The sequence below is a fragment of the Phallusia mammillata genome, chromosome 4, assembly GCF_965637545.1.
Source record: "Phallusia mammillata chromosome 4, kaPhaMamm4.hap1.1, whole genome shotgun sequence".
In the NCBI taxonomy this organism is placed as follows: Eukaryota; Metazoa; Chordata; class Ascidiacea; order Phlebobranchia; family Ascidiidae; genus Phallusia; species Phallusia mammillata.
Window position 1 is genome coordinate 30,669,469 of NC_137255.1, and position 21,101 is coordinate 30,690,569.

The 21,101-nt window shown below is 36.9% G+C and overlaps 2 protein-coding genes across 2 annotated transcripts; one reads left to right on the forward strand and one right to left on the reverse strand.

Annotated features, from left to right (window-relative positions):
- Positions 1-1,420: 1,420 nt before the first annotated feature.
- LOC145224215 (integrator complex subunit 9-like) lies at positions 1,421-16,282 on the forward strand. The gene is made up of 18 exons (XM_080090660.1): positions 1,421-1,543; positions 1,612-1,678; positions 2,000-2,062; positions 2,712-2,795; positions 3,757-3,812; positions 4,562-4,651; positions 5,514-5,640; positions 5,702-5,791; positions 6,468-6,624; positions 7,260-7,440; positions 7,771-7,874; positions 8,476-8,604; positions 9,080-9,285; positions 10,067-10,153; positions 10,637-10,735; positions 11,813-11,929; positions 15,304-15,360; positions 15,900-16,282. The coding sequence occupies exons 1-18, from the start codon at positions 1,479-1,481 to the stop codon at positions 16,011-16,013; spliced, it is 1,893 nt and encodes a 630-aa protein (XP_079946786.1). The 5' UTR covers positions 1,421-1,478; the 3' UTR covers positions 16,014-16,282.
- Positions 16,283-16,507: 225 nt separating this feature from the next.
- LOC145224214 (peroxisomal membrane protein 2-like) lies at positions 16,508-20,536 on the reverse strand. Its single transcript, XM_080090659.1, has 6 exons — positions 20,439-20,536; positions 20,238-20,366; positions 19,875-19,967; positions 19,122-19,302; positions 18,487-18,606; positions 16,508-18,110 (listed from the first exon to the last, which is right to left on the reverse strand). Exons 2-6 carry the CDS (start codon positions 20,339-20,341, stop codon positions 18,030-18,032), a joined length of 579 nt encoding a protein of 192 aa, XP_079946785.1. The 5' UTR covers positions 20,342-20,366; positions 20,439-20,536; the 3' UTR covers positions 16,508-18,029.
- Positions 20,537-21,101: the final 565 nt, after the last annotated feature.

Genomic DNA, 21,101 nt, shown 5'->3' on the forward strand with positions numbered 1-21,101 from the left:
CGTTGAAACGTTGTGGAGCGCAAAATAGAGGAGGGGACAATTGGTGGTTTGTAGCTAAACGCGCTGCAGCTATGGCGCGTACCATTCGTTTATTTTTGTAACACAGATGCAGATGGAAGAAGTCATGAAGAAAATCAGCCGAAAATTTTCCTTTGAAAGAAAAACCTGTAACAACTCAGAAGGATTATTTCTACACTGATCTATTTGTTTCCTCCTTGCTTGAGCAACTTTTCGCATTGATCAACATTACATGCGTGCGCGGAGTTATTGTGCCTCGGTATGTTCCCACCGCTACTTCAGTTGCTTGCAAAACTTTGTTCGGAATTTCGTGGTTGTGTTTTTACTCTCATTTGTGTCATATTTAGTTTCGTTGTGAATAAAACATATTTTGACGCGCTGTAAGTAGCCAACCGCCAACCAAGACTGCGTATTCTGCTGTAGTTTCAAAGAAACAGCATTTGCAAAATCCAGTGTCAGTTTAGTTACTGGACCACGATTAGCTGAATATAATCAATAAATATTTTAAGTATATTAAAAAATAGTTACTGGTCCACGAAGAAATTAAATGCAAAGTTCTACAAGCGCATTGAACAGGATAGACGTCGCTGAAAAAGAACATTATTATTTAGTTGTTACGCAAATTTTGAAGTATTGCGAAATACATAGTCTTATCAGTAGAAAAAAATCAATGCAAATCTTTTAAAATATTAGGAATTTTATCTTGCTTCCCATTTATGTTGCAATAAATTTTGAAATCGCCAGGTACATGGTTTTGGAAATGTTTACCGTATGCCACTGGGGATTCCCCGTCCCTCCGACTAAATTTGTTTTCCTAAAAGTCGCCATGAAACTGGTAAGGACTTAGAAATTAAACATTTAGCTATAACCTAATTTAAATTTACCACTCTCTGTTGGAAAACAGTTTTATTTCTTCAGTTGTGCTACAGCCACGGCAGTTATTCGGACTGAATACCTAAAAGTGAATCTTGCACAAAAAATAAAAGCACTGTAGTTTATTCTTTAATGCTGCACGATTACAGCAGAGTTTGTATTTTAACTACATCATTTTGTGTTTATTGTAACAATAAACTAATTACCGAAATCTACAGTTTTTAGTTGCATTTATTATCCTATGCCCTGCAATTTAAACAAAATTGTGTATTTATTATGCAGATATTGCACTTTAATAATGTATAATAAGCATAAGTTCTGTGTAATTGCTTACTGTTACTTTACTCTGCAGCGCGCTCAACTATTATCCACCAATTATACCATTCACTATTTTGCGCTCCATAACGTTTTAACGTTGAGCAGCTATTCTGGTTTGGTGATTGTTTTTGTGCTATTGTGTTGCCATGTCGTCTTTCACCAAGCGAAATAAACTCAACTCAACTCATCATTCCTTCATTTTTCAGTACAACTTATCGGCAAGTGATACAGCTCCATGCATTGTTCTCAAGTTTAAATCATGCACGATAATGTTGGATTGCTGTTTGGATTTTTCCTCACTCCAAAACTTTCTTCCTATCGGCCTTATTGAAAAGTAAGAAAAAACAAATGTTGTTGTTATTGTGTTTTAGCTTTATCCAACCCAACCTAATTTGTCTTTAGTCCAAGATTGCAGAATCTGCCAAAATGGAAACTTGTGGACGAACATGACAATCTCATCACTGACAAGGTTTGTATATTTTCGCATTGAAACATTTCTTTATTATAGACTGTTCTTTGTTCATCCGGCAAATATTTACAAGTAATCTGACGTTTTGACGTCCTATATACGGGGTGTCTTCATCAGGGTAAGGTCAGGTACCCAACACAGTCGTTCTTATAACACCAAAAGGTGGAAACCAAGAAATACACTGGTGCAAAAATGGCAATAACGTAGAGAAAAAGGGATGACTTGTTTACAATTTTGCCTGATGAACAAAGAAAAGTCTGAAATATGCCTGGTAGCAATACTATATTCATTTCCTAATTATTGTCCCAAATCTTCTCTCAGGAACTGAAGGAATGTTCTGGAAGAGTTTTTGTTGACAGTGTTCCCGAGTTCTCTTTTCCTGAGGTTAGAGTCTGTCTTGGATTTGTAGAAAAAATAAATTTTACACAAAGTATTTCCCACTTGTTCTAAACGATGAAAGAACGATTTTATTTGTTTAAGCATTGAGCATTTATGCTAGTATTTGGCTGAAATGCCGGGGCTATTACAGACATGTAATGGTTATAAAGTGTAGATAATGTAACAATACAGTTTCAAGTATTGTTTGGTCAGATAATTGATTTGACATGCCAAAGGTATAAAAGTTCAAACACATAAAATATAAGAGCATCAAGTCAATATATGGTAAGTTGCAGGCAGCACCTACTGTTGACGAAAGAGCAGCTGTATGAGCTAATGTAGCCACCAAAGCCAAACACATATCACCAGCTGCACTGATGATACTCTACAGATCAAAACAAGGCACACTGTCTGCAGCTTACTTGTCATTTAATGGCTCAATAACTTTATTTTAAACTCATATAAATTTGTGATTAAAATGACTGAAATTTTGATAGCAGCAACTTGTTACATTGACTTTTCCCAAGCAGCATTTTTTCTTTTGTTTCTACAACATATCTTGTTTAGCAATGCTGTTAATTGGTTGTGTTATGTTTTGCTCCAGCATATCTTAGTAACCAAGCAAGTTATTGAAACTAAACCTCAATATTTTCAGACTGATCTTTTGGATCTCACAACGGTTGATGTAATTTTGCTTTCCAACTCTGCAAGCATGTTTGCTCTTCCTTATATTACAGAGGTACATATTAAACCCTATATTATATATTTTAAATATATATATTTTATTAAACCAGTTTCATCAAACTCAGGCCTTGCCCCCATTATGCAACATGCAACATTGAACAGGCCGTCATTACTTAAACTTGTTTCATTGGGTGTTTGGAATGCATTGTAACATGACATTAGTTCTTGACACTAACACATAATGCTAGGTGCTAATATGTATTATTTATCTCCAAGCTTGAAATCCTAGGTTCAGACATGTGTTATGCCTGGCTTGCCATTGTAAACTTGTTTAGATCCGCTGTAAAAATGTTTCAGACAGTAACATATTGCAACATGATGACAGAGATCGCTAGATGCCAAAGTATATGTTATCTATTTTAAAGTTTAAAACAAAATATTATGTATGCCTGGCATGAAAATGACAATATTCTAGGGATAGACCGATATTGGTATCTGCTTTTTTGTCATGGGGCAGCCTATAAATGGCCTGTTTATAAATAACGTATTTTTGCTTGATACCTTTGTGTGTTTGCATTGAGCATTTCCCAGTTTATATGTGTAGCTAGCACAACCTTTGAACTATAATTTTCGTTACCTTATCATACAGCCACCTAACACTCTCATGTTAAACAACAGTTTTTTTGCTGTGAAAAAGTTATTAATTTGGGCATTTTACTGAAAACTTAATATTGGCTTAACTACTGATAAATGATAGCGGGCCATAAAAAAAAACATATCGGCCCATCTCAACAATATTCCTTTTACTCAAAATGTAAAAAATGTTTTAGACGTATTGCTACCAAAATAAAATTGCTAATTCTGTAATCAGAACAATACATTGTGTTTGCGTACAATCATCCATTATTGTTTCATGTTAACTATAGTTAAGTTTGCAAGTAGCAGAGTTGATTTGAATAATCACTCAAATCTTGTATTATAACTTCTAAATAAACGCTTTTGTTGTATACTTGTAGTACACAGGCTTTAAGGGGACAATCTATGCAACGGAGCCATCACTGCAGTTTGGCAGGTAGAAAATTTTCAATGTTGCCCATAATTTTTGTGTCATAATATATGTACTGAATTCCATAAACATAAAATATATTATCGGGTGGTGCGGTTATTATCGTGGCCCAAAGTTTTTGCAGGAATTGTTGCCAGTCTTCTTTACAAACCTTGATTTATTGCAATGACTTTTTAAAATCATTTAAAAAAATAGTCAAGATTAGTAAAAACCTCTTTTATCTGAGCATTCTAATCATTGTAAATCTTGCCAAAATACAGCAACTATTATGGTAACTAAAAAATTAAGATGTCAAAGACTGCTGTGGGTTTGGCCTTTTGTGATTTTGTTCTGAAGGAATTGTTAAATTTTAATTGAGTGGTTCTTAAACAGGGGCACATGGCACACAATTTTTAATTAAAATTTATGGGTTCAAGTCTCATTTAATAAGAAATTGGCAAAGGGAGCATTATGTAACTAAAGTAAATAAGGTTGAGATTAAAAACATAAAAATGTACCACTATAAAAATGTTTACAACACACACAGAAATGCTGCTGTAACTGCATTGAATGGTGCCCTTCATGTGATTTTTTTTTCGAAGAGCAATTGGTGATGTTTTGGTTTGTAAGGGATAAAAACTTAGAGAACCACTAAGCTATAAAAATATAATGATGTCATATCTTTTTAAAACACCTTGCTTTAATATAAGATAGGTAATATTCCTGTTGACAAACATAAAAGTCATAGATATATTTTAATACCGACCATATTTCAGACTTTTAATGGAGGAACTGATCGAATATTGTCACCACCGAGTTCTAAAAACTGAAACTGCAACGAAATGGAAAAACAGAAAATACAAAAAGTAAGTAGAAAATGGAAGTTAATATATTTTAAAATATCATCCTATTGACATAGCAAAGAACAGGATAAGCTTAGTGCAGGGGTGCACAACCTGCGGCCATACGGCCGCATGCGGCCACAGAGACGAGTTTGTGTGGCTGTAAACATGTTTATAAAAATACTTGTACTGGCGGCTGTAACACCAATAAAACTCTTTTGTTAAAAATTTTGGTTTTTAAACAGCTCTAAACAGTTTGTGTGGTAAAAGAGTATACCAGCCTAATAGCCACCTGCGTCAGACTTTTTGTACGCCTATTGTGTGCCATCAATGCAAACAAAACAGGTACCACAAGCATCACAATATAGATTATGGCATCATAAACACTCAAGACTGATCTTCATACTGTGCAGCTCAATCTGTGCACCAAGCTAAATTAATCTGGGCTTTTTGGGCGTCATTAGATGGTATACATATGTATGATATAAGCCAATTTCTTTTCATCAGTAATTTTAAAACAAAAAGGCAGGTAAATGGCGGCCATTGGTGAAATAAGAATGTGCAATGCAGCCGTCGTAGTAAAAAGGTTGTGCACCCCTGGTTTAGTGTAAGTACAGTCCATTACGAAAAAAACTATTCAAGTGCATTTAATAACTTGACCCAGTATGAAATTCCATATACGCCAACCTCACCCTCCAATGTGAGTCCCTGTCACATAACGCATGTAGTATCGGCATATTTTTTTCATCAAGTTTATTCTATTATCCAGACAACTCCCCAGCTCTCTTTCACAAGGATTTTTTCTAATAATACCATTTAGTCATCTTCAACAAGTGTGAAATGTTTTACACTTGTAGATAATCATCATTATTTTGTTGTTGTCCAGACAACTCCCAAGTTCACTTTCACATTGCTGGGAAAAAGGACTTTCATCGTGGCGAGTTTGTTACAATTCGGAGGATTTGAATAAATCTCTGTCGAAAGTTCAAATTGTTGGCTATGCCGAGAAAGTGGTTTGTCACAAAATGTTTTCTAGTATTTTGTCATGGATTATTTAACACTATTTATTTCCAGAGCGTGTTTGGTGCTTTGAACATAACTGCTTCAAGTTCAGGATTCTCACTGGGAAGCTGTAACTGGAAAATTTCATCGGATTTTGAAAAGGTAAAACAAAAATGACACAAGTGATGTTAAGCACTCAACTAAAACTCATGTTCATAACTGCTACTGTTTAAAATGCACATTGCGCTCCATTTGCTGACTTGACAGTTACTATAAAAACAAAAATGCTGGTATTTTCCACTTTTTTTAATGTTTAGGACCCCATGTAACACTACTTTCAGTATAAAAGCATTGTAACTCTTCAAACTATTTTAGCATTCATTTACCCCTTTAAACCAATTTCTCAGGTTTCGCTTTCATATAATTCTCTTTTAATTATTTCAACCTAAACTCTCATCAGTGCAGCTTGTATTGACTGCACTAGTGCCAATTTCTAGAACGAATCTCTCCTATCTCTCTTAATCCAGTGCTTAGCCAGTTTCCTCTGTGGTGTATGCTCAGTTGTGGCATCGCACAGAATAGGTGAGGCATGACTTTTCACCCTGTTACTCCCAACAAACTCGAGTGCCATTGGTTGGCTACACTAGCCAATATGACCTCTCGTCACCAGCTGCACTGATGAGACTGTATAGGTCAAAACAGTGTGCACTGTCTGCAGCTTACTGATCATGTATTGGCTTGATACTTTTTCGTTTTGAATCACCCTTGAAAAATTCAAAAAGTTATTCGTGAACATGCCTTCGTACAAATTGATTATATTATATTTCTATTTCACCAGATTTCATATTTGTCAGCAAGTTCAAGTTTAACGACTCACCCTCAACAACTTAACGCGAAATCCCTCCACAACAGTGACCTGCTTATTTTCAGCGGACTCACTCAAGTTCCAAACCACAACCCCGATAACATGTTGGCGGAGTTCTGTTCTTGTTTAGGTAAAAACAAATGTAATGTGAATATTGCTGGCTATAGTTGAACTAGTGACCTTGTATTGAGAAGCTGTCGTGTGCAGCATACAAGGCATGCAACAGTGCTTGTGATTCGACTTTCGGCGGTTTCACCACTGAGCCTGCGTAGCTCAGTTGGTAGAGCGCGAGTCCCGGAAAGACTCCTGTCATGGGTTCGAATCCTAGATCTTTCTAGCCTGTGCCTTGACTTATGGCAGTGCTTGGGAGACTGTCTTGGTTTAGTATTACCCCTACAGTAAACAGAATCATTAATTTTTTTCTATGCCAATAACAATTCTTTCTCATATATCTCGTATAAAATAGCTTCATGTGGTTTTAGTATAACCCTTAATACAGAGCTTCCCAGTTTTTATTATTGACTTGAATTTCATTACTTCAACTTTGTGTGAGTCCATAATTGTTCAAACTTTATTATGGGTCACCAAAATTTGGCAAACAATGGTCACGACTTATGTAGTTTGTTCCGACTTATGTAGTTTGTAACGGAACCGGATGAAAAATATGACTTTTATGATAGAACTGACAAAAAAAAATTGACAAAAAAATTGAATCCCACCACTGGCTAAGCCAATCTTCTAGTTCAAAATCTTATTTTCCCCCAGCCAAAACGGTGAAGGCAGGTGGAAATGTTCTTGTTCCATGTTCACCTTCTGGTTTATTGTACGACCTTCTTGAATGCCTCCTTTCATACATGGAGCAATCCAACCTCATCAACATCCCAATATATCTCATATCGCCAAGTGCAAAAGCTTCCCTTGCTTCATCTCAAATCTATTCTGAATGGTGAGAAATTGTTCTGATATTTTGATCACTAATTTTTCGGGCATATAAAATGAGAGTATTGTTTATTGATTAGCCTAACTTACCTGAATAAAAAAATGCTGATCACTATGTTTTACCTTATACCACCAAACCTTCTTATAGTTATCTCTTGAAATGCATTATTTTCAACTTTGCACGTGAGGGGACCCGTGAGTTTCTGCCTGCAGAAACAAATAAATAATTTTTCTTTTTTTAAATCATTCTTTTAGTTTTCGACTGGTTTAGTTCAACCCACCTGTTTAGTCGCTGGGTGGAGATAAAACAATTTAACTATGCTTTCTATTTTTCCAGGTTACATCCGAACAAGCAGAACAAGGCTTACCTTCCAGAACCTCCATTCCCACATGATGAGCTCATACACCTCGGAAGACTTAAAGTGTTTTCAAGTGTCCACGGTAAATGGTTCCCTATACCTTGTAATGTTCTTGCATAATACTTGTTTCTGATTTTTTTGAAGTTTTTTTTTCCCGGGATGTTTCGACATGAAATTCCCAGGATTTTCCGGCTAAATTACGTTTTCAAATCCCGGAAATGAAATCTTTAAAGTAGAGTATAGGATGTTTTTTATTGGGATCAGCCCTGAAGCGTTAATGGAAATGTTTAATACAATATGCCTTTAAAACACAGAATCAAAATGTTCTAACCTATTAAAGTTCTCTGTATATTTATCATGTAAAATTATTGTCTGATGTCGGTATGACGCCTTCAATAGGCCTCGGCTGAAAACTATTGTGTTATAAGTTTACATAGAAAACTAGAGCGCTGTGTATGTGTGTGTTTACATACATCACACCTCAATAGGTTGTAAGTTTGTCATTGAAGTCTAATGTCGCAGTGCTCCAGGCCCATTAAAGGCGCCTTACCGATTCAGCCGGTCACCAAGCATTCACCACCGTATGGCAAGGCATATACTAGAAAACTCTAGCTTGGGGTGGAATTCGAACCCACGACAGGAGTCTTTCCGGGACTAAAGTTTAACATCAATTAATTTCTCAGATGGATTGTCGTCCAACTTCAAGAAACCATGTATTGTGTTTGCTGGTCACGCATCATTGCGTTTCGGTGACGCTGTGCATTTTGTTGAACTTTGGTCGAAATCTGCTTCAAACTCGTTCATATTTGTCGGTGAGTTTTCATATTGTGATGGTTTCATGAATATATAGTAACGTTTTTTTTTTCATCAAAACATTAAATAAGTTTGGCAGCAGAACGCTTACGTCAACTTGTCCTGGAATATAAAGACCCTGTTTCGTTGCAGACGAAAAATAATTGAGATCATTTTTAGAAGTAAAATATTTAGCTAGTTATCTATGCAGAGCATTCAGTGCATGGACATATTTTTATGTACATTTATGTGACTGCGTAGTTTTCTATCCGCAGTTGCTTAATGCAGCAGCAAGTTGTGCAAACCCAGCTATATATCGTTGCTTTTGACGATATCAATTTTTTGCATTTTAATTTATGCGACTAAGTTTTGTTTTTCAGTTCCATTGCAGCAAGTTATTTTTTATATTTTTTTATTATAAATTTTTATTTATTTCCTGTTCCTAAAGTTTTTGTCCTTTTCACCTTTTAGTGATGAAACAAATGTTTTTAACAGAACCGAGTTTTTCGTACTTGGATGCTCTCGCTCCTTTTCAACCAATCACAGCTCGAGTTTACCACTTTCCTATCGACACACGGTCCAATCACCAAGCTGCTAGTCGGTTGATTGACAGTTTGAAGCCCCGCCTTCTTGTCGCCCCGCCCAGTTATTTGAAAGCACCAATCAACGCTCCGCATAGAACCGACTTAAAGCTTGTCACAGTGAGCGGAAAATTTTTAATTTGTTTTTCAACTTGCTGAAATCTTTACGCTCTAATTCTGTGGTTCTCAATTCGTTTCAGGCCATTGACCACTGGCGCTGTAAAAATAATATCGTGGACCATTCCATTTTTAAACTAGATTAAAGTACGCATACGAAACAAACATTAGGCTTGAAACAAACCTCTTTAAAATCGAATTTCAAGAAGTGAGATACAATTACTAACAGCTAACATTTTGATACTCTTTCAACATGTAACATGCAATCATCTCTAGTTTATCAACAAACTTAGTGGACGTCCTGTGGACCACTAGTTTAGAACTACTGCTCTAATTCCTTGCATAAAACCAGTGAAGTGCTACACACAGAAATTTCGTCACAATGTTTGGATTAGAAATCAATATTATGAAATTACTGGCGTATTTTACCTATAGTTAAAGGTTGCGGCATAAAGCATATTGTTTTGTTTGAAACTGCTGGTCTAATTTCCACATTTTTACAAGTTTAATGGTGAAAATCCCGGCTCAAATAAACGTGAAAAGCGAGGTATGTCTACTTACTAGAGAGCAAGTGTGTAAACTAGATACTAAAACCACAAAGTATTGGAATGAGCATTTGCCGAAACGTTCGAAACATTGCAATAAAAAGCATGTAGCTTTTTGCGTCTATTTGGGCCGTTATTTTCATCATTAAACTTATGAACAGATCCGTATATAGTGTTACAATGCACAGGTGTGTTGTCTTGTACATATTTCTATCGGTTGTAACTGTGGTCATTTGCAGGAATGCCCGATCACAAAACTTGAAAGAAATTCGGTTTTGAATCTCAACATCAAACGAACATCAGAAAAAGTCGACTTGGATCCAGAGGTAATGAGTTTCTATTTTGTCTAAAGTACATAAGCAGCAACAGCTGGTCATGTGTAAAATTGGCAAATATTGGTTTTTAACATTTTAGTTTTAATGTCTTCAAGATAGGGTGCTTCAAATTGTTTCCTTGTAAGCTTTGTTGTTTTTATCGTCTTCTTAAAACCTGATTTGTTAGGTAAAAAAAGTAAACAACTAAAAATAAAAGACCCATCAGTGCAGCTGGTGACAAGACATAGGCCATGTTGGCTAATGTAAGCATTCAACGGCACTCCAGTTTGTTGGGAGTAACAGGGTGAAAACCCGTGCCTCACCTATATTTTGTTCGATGCCACAACTGGACAAAAACCACAGATAAAACATTGTTCACAATGGTCAAGTAACTTATCATTTTTAACATGGGTCACAAGTCTATAATACAGGGATTTTCCTCCAAACTAACTGGAATGATTTTTACAAACCGATGTTTATTTATTTCCTCTCCAGCTCGCCTCATCCTTGACTCCGAGTGAAGTGAAATCCGGTGTCTTGATGGCTCCACTCTCCGCTCAAGTTATAACTAGAGACAACGCTCACTTGCTGAAGGTAAAATAATAAACATTATCAGAATGAATAACTGTACGCCAGGCCTAATAAGGGCTTTATACCGAATCAGTCGGTCACCAAGCATTCACCACCACATGGCAAGGCGTGGGCTAGACAAATCTATCTTTATGGATGATCCCTGTTTTGAATTTACGTTCATTTCAATCAGAACATGAACTATTAAATCACTTGGTACCCACTGACGTATTAACACAACGGCCAGGTTTGCTGACCACTGGTTTAGGTCCTTATAGCAACGTTTAATAATTACTTGGCACTTCGTCTCAACTGTATACGTTTTTTCCCACACTGTAAACCCACGTCCCATCACTTTGCGGTTGTGTGGTTATTTGTGGGTGCGTTAGAAATTTCGGAAGATGCCAAATGTCCTTTCATCTGATTCCGATTTCTTAGTATTCATGCGGGTACAATATTATAGCGGTCTCTGTACCCCGGTTTAAGCTTTGTAGTTAGCAAAGTTTTGCTCCATTCTAATGTAACTGTGGCGACCACACATATCACGTTGTTTTGTCCTTGTGAGAACAAACCATCATTAAAACGGTCCACAAGAAAGGCATTCCTTCTGTTTAAACCGACATGTTGACCAAAAATCAAGTTGTATCAATTCGTTGATCCGAAAAACTGGGACATGAAAACAATTCGTTAGGCCACGGAACTATTCGATTGTGTGAAGTGTGAACATCCACCACGTCCTTATTTCACTTGCTGTAAGCAACATTTCAAATGTTTTGTTACTTTTAAATGTCACATCATACACCTTATTCAAATAGAATTCACTGTTTGCTGTATATGATAAAATAAGCTGTTATAATCGCTTGCGACCGCACAATTATAAATATTTTTAAATCTAGATAGATTTTTCTAGCCTACGCCTTGTCATATGGTTGTGAAAGTTTGCTAATTACGTATGGCGCTTTTAATGGGCCTGGCATACTATGATTTTCAAATCTATGCAGCATGCAATGAACCACAACCGATTCTCAATGTATATCTAGCATTGGAATAACAAGTCTGGGCAGCAATGTTTAAACTTGTTATTTTCTGCTTCCACCCCAGCCAGTGTACAAACGAGTTGCTGTCGGTCGGAAACGGAAACTCCACGACGAAGTTATCCATCGACCTCTTCTATCAGGAAAACTGTGTCTGACGTCATTCGTTGATGACCTCAAACAGGTTCGTCACACATCAATGATTATATTTGAGCAAAAAATCACAGCCAGTATATTAGTTTGAAACACAACGACGATTCGAAAAGTTTCATCATCAGGTCATAAGTTATGTTTTACAGAAATATACTGACTCTGATTTTTTGCCCAGATCATTCAAAACATTCGGTAGTGCACCAAAGTGACTATATTCCTTTTTAAAAAATGAAACGTTGATTTTTTTGACAAAGTGTTTGTTGAAAGATCGGTCTAAACTTTTCACCATATTTACTCCAAGATTAGTTGACTTACTTCGTGGATTAAATATTAAGGAGTGAAAATATGCTTTAACTGGTTTCTTCTCAACATCTATACCAGGAGTCGGCAACCTTTTAAGCAGCGCGTGCCAATTTACTTGTTATTTCTATGTGTTAATGATGCGTGCCAACGTATTTATGGGTCCCCACACATATTGTTTTTGTCCGTATTTTTTTTTTCTTTTTTTCCGTCTAACGCGGATTTGTTCCCACGTTTTGGTCAAGAAAGAATGGTTCAAACTTTTTCAAATTTACACACATTACAGATATTGGTCTAAAGATGGTCCATGTGAATTTTGACCCCGTTTGATCCCTCGGTTTACCCACAGGCCCCCGAAACGTAAAATTTTTAACGCTGGTTTGTAATGCTCGTGTGGTAAAGAAAAAGTGCTTCAAATTTATTCAAATTTGGACATATGTTAGTTATTAGTCCAAACTTGATCCTCCAGAAGTTTAACCCCGAATCACCCAGCGATTCACCCACAGGCCCCCGAAACGTAAAATTTTTAACGCTGGTTTTATCGCTCGTGTGGTAAAGAAGGAGTGCTTCAAATTTATTCAAATTAGGACATATGTTAGTTATTAGGGATGGGCCGAGCTAAGCAAGAACCCGAGTACTCGGTACCGAGCATCGCTGTTTTTAATGCTCGGTGCTCGGCCGAGCAGTTGCACAAACTGACCCGAGCGTTAAATTTGCATATTCATGCCCTGCTAACATACGTAACTAGTGTTCTAAAGAGTGTCTATGAACAAAAACGAAAGATTTTGTAAATGCACTAAATGGTGAAAAAACGCGTACTTTATGGAAATATACAGCTTAATAAAACACCGCCGGTGACGTAGAAGGCCTTGTAGAGCTAGTAGAAAGGGGATGTTTTGTGACGTCATAATGCACCGAGGCGAGCACCGAGCATTAAAGTGAGATGCTCGGTGCTCGACCAAACAGAACATTTGCAGTTTTGGCCCATCCCTATTAGTTATCAATCTGAACTTGATCCTCTAGAAGTTTGACCCCGAATTACCCAGCGGTTCACCCACAGGCCCCCGAAACGTAAATGTGTCTAACCCTCGTTTGGTCAAGAAAGACACTGTAGGCAGAAGTACCAAGAGAGTAACTCACTGGTTTACGATAGCGGGAGGGCTCAGCTTGACGTCGGACAGACGTTTTACGAGACGTCGTTTCAGTGATTAGAAATCAGCTGTTTTGCACAGCAATGCCATGTCGTTTTATTAAGTTATCACTCACATTTTTGGTTTTGGCGAAGGTTTTACACCTATGACGTGATTTAAACCTAATAAGCGTGCTTCGGTTTTGTATATGTCAAGCAAAACTTTGTTAATCAAAGTAAACATGAAAAAATGAACTTGACTTTTTTGCAAAATAAATGTTTTTTTAAATGCTCGTTGTCAGGTTGGCCGCCGCATGATCATGGGTTACTTAAGGTCAACTAGTAGGTATTACAAACACTGTTCAGCACTTTCTTTCGTCATAAGGTAGCGTTTTTTTTTGACAATCAATTGAGGAGTCAATGCTCAAGACATGTAAAAATTAGGTTTAACGGTATTGTTGAACACTCGTTTTGGGAAACAAAGTTAAATGAAAAACAATTTGTTATGTATACACTTGTAGCAAATTGCTTTTTAATTTAAAGTGTCTGTAACACAACTGTTACAGCTTTCTAAAAAAATTGTGTTCAAAACCCGACCTTGGACGACAATATCTGGGTCAAAGCAAGAGATTAAATTAAAGTATTTTTTACGTTTTTTTTTATGTTTTTGTAATTATATGACAATAATGTTTTTGTAATTGTGATAAAGAATACGAACAATTTTTTTATTGTTGGGTTAATGCTTTCTAAAAATTTGTCCTTAAGAATCTAAAAATCACAGCAACATTTGTTTACTGTCAATCCGCACAAACACGCGTGTGGGGACCCATCAGTTTTTGTTACAAAAACAATCATATGTGTAGATCAAATGATGTGTATAGTAAATTGGTAAATATCATATAGAATATATAAAATGGAAGTATATCAGAAAGCCACTCTTCTAGTTCTAAATTATAGTAGTTCGTGCCAGCAGATATCAAAGAGAAAGCAGAGTGTTTCGTGCATGTACGTGGTTGCCGACCCCTGGTCTATAGTCTGCAGTGATTATATTTGCTTTGTAAATATGGTGATTGATTTTTGTTTGTGACGTTTGTTAGGAAATCATTTTTTCCATCCGAGAGAAAATTACCCAAAGAGCTTTTTTACCCACTCCTCCCAGGGGGAAATATTTGACATTTCCCGTCGGTTTGACATTAGGAAATGTTGGTTTAGACCAGTGGTTCTCAAACTTTTTTATCGTCGGGGCCAAATGGTATTTTTTAAGTGTGTAGAGAGCCGCAAAAAAACGAAACCTTGAGAAATTCACTAAAGATTATTACCTTGAAAGCTAAAATAGCAATGTTCGGTGGTTTTCTGAGGTCTGGTGCGAGCCGCAAAATAAGTTGATGGGAGCCGCAAGCGGCCGTGAGAGTCGCGGTTGAGAATCACTGGTTTAGACATCACTTGAAAGATAAAATATTATTTTACTGATTGGTGCAAGTTATTTTTTACAATGTCGCTCGCTTTCTGCCAACATGCTTAAGAAAGAAATTGTACGTTGTTTTTGCAACAGTTTGGCGAATAATATTATACTCAATTTTTTTCCTGTTTATTGAAACAGCTTAGCATGGTGGTAGAGCTACTAACGCAAGATAAACACCAAGTTATTTAAATTAAGAGTGAGACTGGATTTAAATTTAACATAAATAACTAGATTTTTTAGGTTGATTTTATTATTATTATTATTATGATGAAAACTCAGACTAACCGTAATAGCTCTAACCGTCAGCATTTCTTACACAAATTGCATTTCAAGTATTTACGACTACTACCGGAAATTAGCCAACCTGTTGAGAGTGAGTTCCTGTGTTAGTAGCTATAGCTCTACCATGTGGTATCATGATGTGTTTAGTATACGCTTTTCCATTTTCCAGCTTTTACGATGCTTAGACCTCAACAATAAGCATTTTGGGTTAAACCTGTTTTTTTTACTGCAGGAAGGATTTTCTGACGTTAAAATTGAGGATGGTTCATCAGGAAAAATAATACTTCTGGTAAGTCGGGTTTTTACTTTTAAAACAACTATTTTTTCGGTTGTAATGAATTAAAACTTTGATTGTTGTATATTTCTTAAAACTCTTTTCAAAACCAAAAATTTAATAAAATAATTATGCCTGTGTAATCAAGAACAATTTTCTACCACTTTATAGAGTATTTTTATAAATTTAAGTCCAGTAAATATGTTTTCGCGGCCCAAAACTTGGAAACCAATAACAGTTTTAGTTTTTCTCTTTTCTTGGCTTAGCATTCTATTGTAACTTAGTTTTGTTTGCAAATTGATATTGTGCCGCTCCTCTGCAAATTGTCTGTTTCATAAACACCAACTAAATTTGATTAATTTTGATTTGATGTCATAACGGTTTGTTAAATTAGCGATAAATTGGGACGTCGAAATGTCTGTTACTTTACAATAAAAATCTACTAAAGGAACAATACTTGTTATTATTTTCAAAGTGTTACTTTTTCATTTTATACGAACTCCACAATTTATCCCATTTGTTTGTTTTTTAACGCAAACTGATTGATTCTTCAGCAAGACACGGTGATCCAGATCGATGACGGATCGACCCACATCGTTTGTGAAGGAAGCGAGAGTTTAAGAATAAAACTCAGAGATTTGTTCCTGAAAAACCTGACCGCAATTTGACGCTGGATTCTGCCACTTTTCTTTTTTATTATGATTGAGTCCAAAAGGAAACTATATGCTGCAAGTTTTAACTTGCCGCGGAGAAAACTTTGCTTGTAAACACAAATTCAATCCTTGCAAACTCGGAATACCCTGTGTTGATGCTGCTAATCATATAATGTAAAGAACTGTCTATGGCCTTTTTTAGTTAAATGGGTCATACATAAGATCAAAATTCGGAAAGAAAACAAAGTGGGTCACATATTTTATTACATGTCAATGGGAAGCTTGTTGCTGCATCTTTTCTGCAAGTCTTGTAATCCTAGATAGTTTTCAGTTTAATAAACGCAGCAGTCATATCTGAACTAAGACGATTCCTGGCACTTGCTTTTATGAAATTTATGTGAAAACAAGGATTCGCATGAATATGTGGAAACGAACAGCGCCAACAAAGTTACAACAAATCGTTTCAAGTTGTACGTTTAAATGAACGTTGTATTGTATAAAAAGAAAGATTCTACAAAGTTCCAGATATTTATTACATCACAAACATGATTGAATCGTTGAAAAGCGAAAGCTCGAAAAATTACATCATAAAGTAAGAAAAGGCATTTTTCTAAAGTTGGTGGAAAAGGTAAAGCTTCGATAAAATGCAACAAACCGGTTCTTTAAATAAAAACACAAATTGTGGTTGAATTATATCAGGCACATAATGCCCTAAAAGTGCCGAACCGGTTCCGGTTGGATTTAAGACATTTAACATCAATCCACAATAGTACACCCAGTATAGTATTAACATTGTTTTACAACGAATTAAAATCCACCATGAAATGGGTTTCAAGCTTAATCTACAGAGGGGCGAAAATGGTGGGATTCACCCGGTTCGCACAGGTTATATCAGGGGTGGGCAAACTACGGCCCGCGGGCCGCATGCGGCCCGGCAAAGGAGTTCATGCGGCCCGCCAAATGTTTCCGAGTAACGCTGAATAGTACTATGAGCACAGGCGCAGAGTTTTAAAAATACCGGGGGTGTGACTTGCCGATACCAATACCATGTGCAGTATCTGTACCCGCACGATCAGTTTTTTTTAAGGTTTGGTTTGGGTGACCGCAAAGTAGTTTTAAGAGACCGCAAGTGTTTCATTTAAATACCAAAAAATAGCCATTTCCAAATTTTGGGAAACCGCTGGAGAAATTAAACACCTTAAAAAATTCAGCCTTTGTTGCAACAAACCCTTGTTTTTAAAAAAAAACAATTAGCCTACAATTGTAGCGTTTCAACCACTGTTTGTACAATCATGAACAAACGTATTTGCATAAAGCTGAAAATATACTATGTAATAATTTTGCGCAGGGGTGCACAACCTGCGGCCGCAATCTATTTTGCTAAATATTTTGATTTTCAAACTGCTGAAACAGATTTCGTGGGACTGGAAAAAAGATTACCAATCTAGTAACCATATGCGCCAGGCTTTTTATCCGCTTATTATGTGCAAACAATGCGAAAAACGGGCACTGCAATCGTCACAATACAGTTTATGACGTCATAAACAGTTAGCACTGTTCAGCTAAACTTGTGCACAAGTTAGAAATTGTTAATTAGAGCATCTTCGGCGACTTTAAATGGTATATATATGATACAAACCTTATTCTTTACATCAGTTGTTTCAAAACAACAAGCAAGCAATTGGCGGCCGTTGGTGAAATACCATGCGGCCCGATAAGTCTATAAACTTTTGAATGCGGCCCTTGCACTGAAAAGTTTGCCCACCCCTGGGTTATATAGAACCGTCTCACGAAATTTTATGAGATCAGCGAACCGGTTAGCACTATTGGTTACTGTCAATGGACTTTTTGTGACAGAACCGGCTGAAAAATATGACTTTTGTGATAGAAACGGCTGAAAAATATGACTTTTGTGGTTGAACCGACTGACAAATCCCACCACTGAACATACGGCAGTCATTTCATCAGTTAAAATTCACAGAATTAAGGATTTGATCTGTTGGTTTGAAGCAGTGATGGGAATCAGCAGGTTTATGTTGAAGTTTGTAGGATTCCGGTCGACAACATGATGTTCCACAATAATCCACACAAACCCCCGAACAGTGGTTTGAGCTGGAAAAAAATTGGATTGGGTAAATAGCAATGAACACTCATGTATATGAGGTATAGCTGCCAGGCATAATATCAAGTTTATAGAGCTCTTCTGGCAAATGTATTTTATTCTGACGTTTCGGCGTCCTATACAGGTTGCCTTCATCAGGGTAAATAACACTGAATACGATTAGTACAGTGCACGATAAACAAAGGGAAAAAAATGAAACGCAAGCAAGTCACAACGCGACGAAAACACTGCGCGATAACGAATGATGGGGCCTCTAATCTACATGGGCAGGTGGCCGTAGCATGTGTAATGTACCTAAAGAAGGCAGGACTAACCGGTTTTTACCTAAAAAAGTGACAATTTCGATCAAGATATGAAAATACTTACATCTCGTGGAACGTAGTTGACGATGATAAACTGCAAAACGGTCCAATATTTCCAGTTCATCATGAGCGTTGGCCAAAAGTAAGCGCGGACAGTCATAACGGTTGGTGCGATCGATTTATACTGTGGGAGTATAAAAGTTTCAGTAGATGTGAAGTCAACAAAATGACTTTTGTAAATTAGTCCCGACTTATCGGCTCGGTAATGAGCTTAAAGTTAAAATCTGCGTATCTAAACCGTGGCACCCCTTGGGCAGGGTACAGGCAAAATTACTGATAACTAAATATCGAGAACAGCAAAAAAAACTTATTTACCAGAATGTAAACAATTGATAACATATATATTTTTTTTTTTTGGTTTCATCACGAGTGGATGTTCATTCGAATAACTGATTTAATGTCTGTTTCTGACTGCAAATTTTACACAATTTTTTCGGTTAGCAGAGGGGCCAGGCTTAAGTTTGTATCAAACGACTTAATTTCCTACCTGACTTTACAATCAGGCCCGTTTGTTGCGCAATTTCACTAAGTAAATTTAACTTTGGAAACCGATTCAGGCTCAATTTAGTTTAAATAGGGGTTATGACCGGGTTTCGGGCTTGTACGTTTGGGTCATTGACCCTTTTTTACAATGCTGACCTGCAGAGCAGCCATGAACGCGTGGAAAGCAAAGCTAAAGAATGGAGCTAGGAGCAACCGTTCCACGAAAAAACGTTTGATGTGACTCTCCTTATCCTTGGAAGGTGGAAACTTCGCATCCAACCATTTGTAGAACAAGTGAACAACTGGTCCAGTTATAAGAACCCCGAATGCACCGTATCTAAAACACAGAGAAGTCATTTCAAGAGCACAAAACAGCACAGCTGAAGCATAAGCAATTTTGCTATCGGGCTTACTGATGTCCAGAGCAGTAAATGGATTTACCCAGTAGTGGGATTGAAGTTTTTGTCAGACGGTTCCATCACAAAAGTCATATTTTTCAGCCGGTTCGGTTACAAAAAGTCCATTGACAGTAACCAGTAATGCTAACCGGTTCACTGATCTCATAAAATTTCGTGAGACAGTTCTGTACAACCGGTGCGAACCGGCTAAATCCCACCACTGGATTTAACACATTTAACCGAATGTGGATGTCTAAACAACAACCAAAAAATCCAAAAAAGTTGGCAAAGAAACTAAACAAACTGTATCACAGTAAATGGCAATGAACATCAATTACATATCGTAAGTGTTGTACGATGCACTGTTAAGTGGGGTATGTTAAGTTGGTGCACTGGAAAGCTTTAAAGGCCTAGAATAAATACCACTACATTATAGTCAATATGTATGCGATTCGAAATGCCGCCACGCGTAATCGACGAACGGTCAACTGTTTAACCAAGAAACACCCACCTTGCTATGGTTGGGATCGACAGTGCGTCTATTTCGCCGCTTCGTAAGTTGATCAACTGCGCAGTGAGGTTTCCCGCCATTCCAATAACCCCGCTGTGATGTCACAATGTTTGTTTCAAAACAAAACATTTTTGTTTGATAACAAGCAAACAAACAAACAAACTCGATTAACCCATAAAGTCGCATTTTTGAAGCTTGTTGCAAAATACGTTTTACAAAGTTAGTGGTTATTAAAAGATTTTTAGACTTTTAGGGCAACGCATTTTCCAAATGTGTTAAAAAAGGATAAAGTTACGACTGCACGAATGTAAGTCGATGTGAAGAAATGAACATCCACTAAATAAGTTGCATTAAGCAGTGTACCTGGTCACAGCTTTGGTTAAAACCGGCTTCTTCTTCAAGGCCATCATATAAGCCTTCCAGCATGTTTGCAACGAGGGCTTGTCACTTTCTTCGCCGTATGACATGTTGTTCACGTTATGTTACACAAATCTAGGTCCAAAGAACAGCAGAATAGCAACAACGTTCATACACAATTATACCTCAAACATTTGTCAATTATACCCGGTACATCTTGCGTTGGATTAAAATAGCTAGGTACTTCCTGAACAGCATGGTCTAGCGACAGCGCACATCACAGAAATGTAGCTTTAGTGTAGGGATGAAATCCAAACCCAGCCTCACTAATTAGTCTAAGTAGGATCGCAATGCATTAAATTCAACGCTATTTTACGCCATCTTTTTGTACAAAGACATAGGGCACCTTGCGTACCGATGGAACCGAGCAATTACTTTTTCTTCAACTTTACCACATGGTGGTACATCTTACACTAGTTTAAGGCACTTATTTCCATCTTGAAATAACCCTTCCCTACCTCTAGCTTGTCTGTGTAATCCAAAATCACTACGTGTTAAAGACAAACACAACAATATATGGTCAGTGGCCTGTGGGTAGTGGCCACCACAAAACGTTTAATATTTTAGGTTTATTTCATGGTTTGGAAAGCATTGCATGTTTGCATCTATCTTCAACACACTAAATTGGCAAATTAACTGATATAGCAATTGCAAACAGACTTGGAACTTCTGTACTCCATACTACAGCACTTTACTGTGCAAACTAAGTCAGGTCTGTGCACGTTTGGTGAGAAAACAAGCACGTTTTGTTGCAGAGAAATGTCAACAAACCACAGTTACATTTTAACTTGCAACGCTTGGCTGGTCATG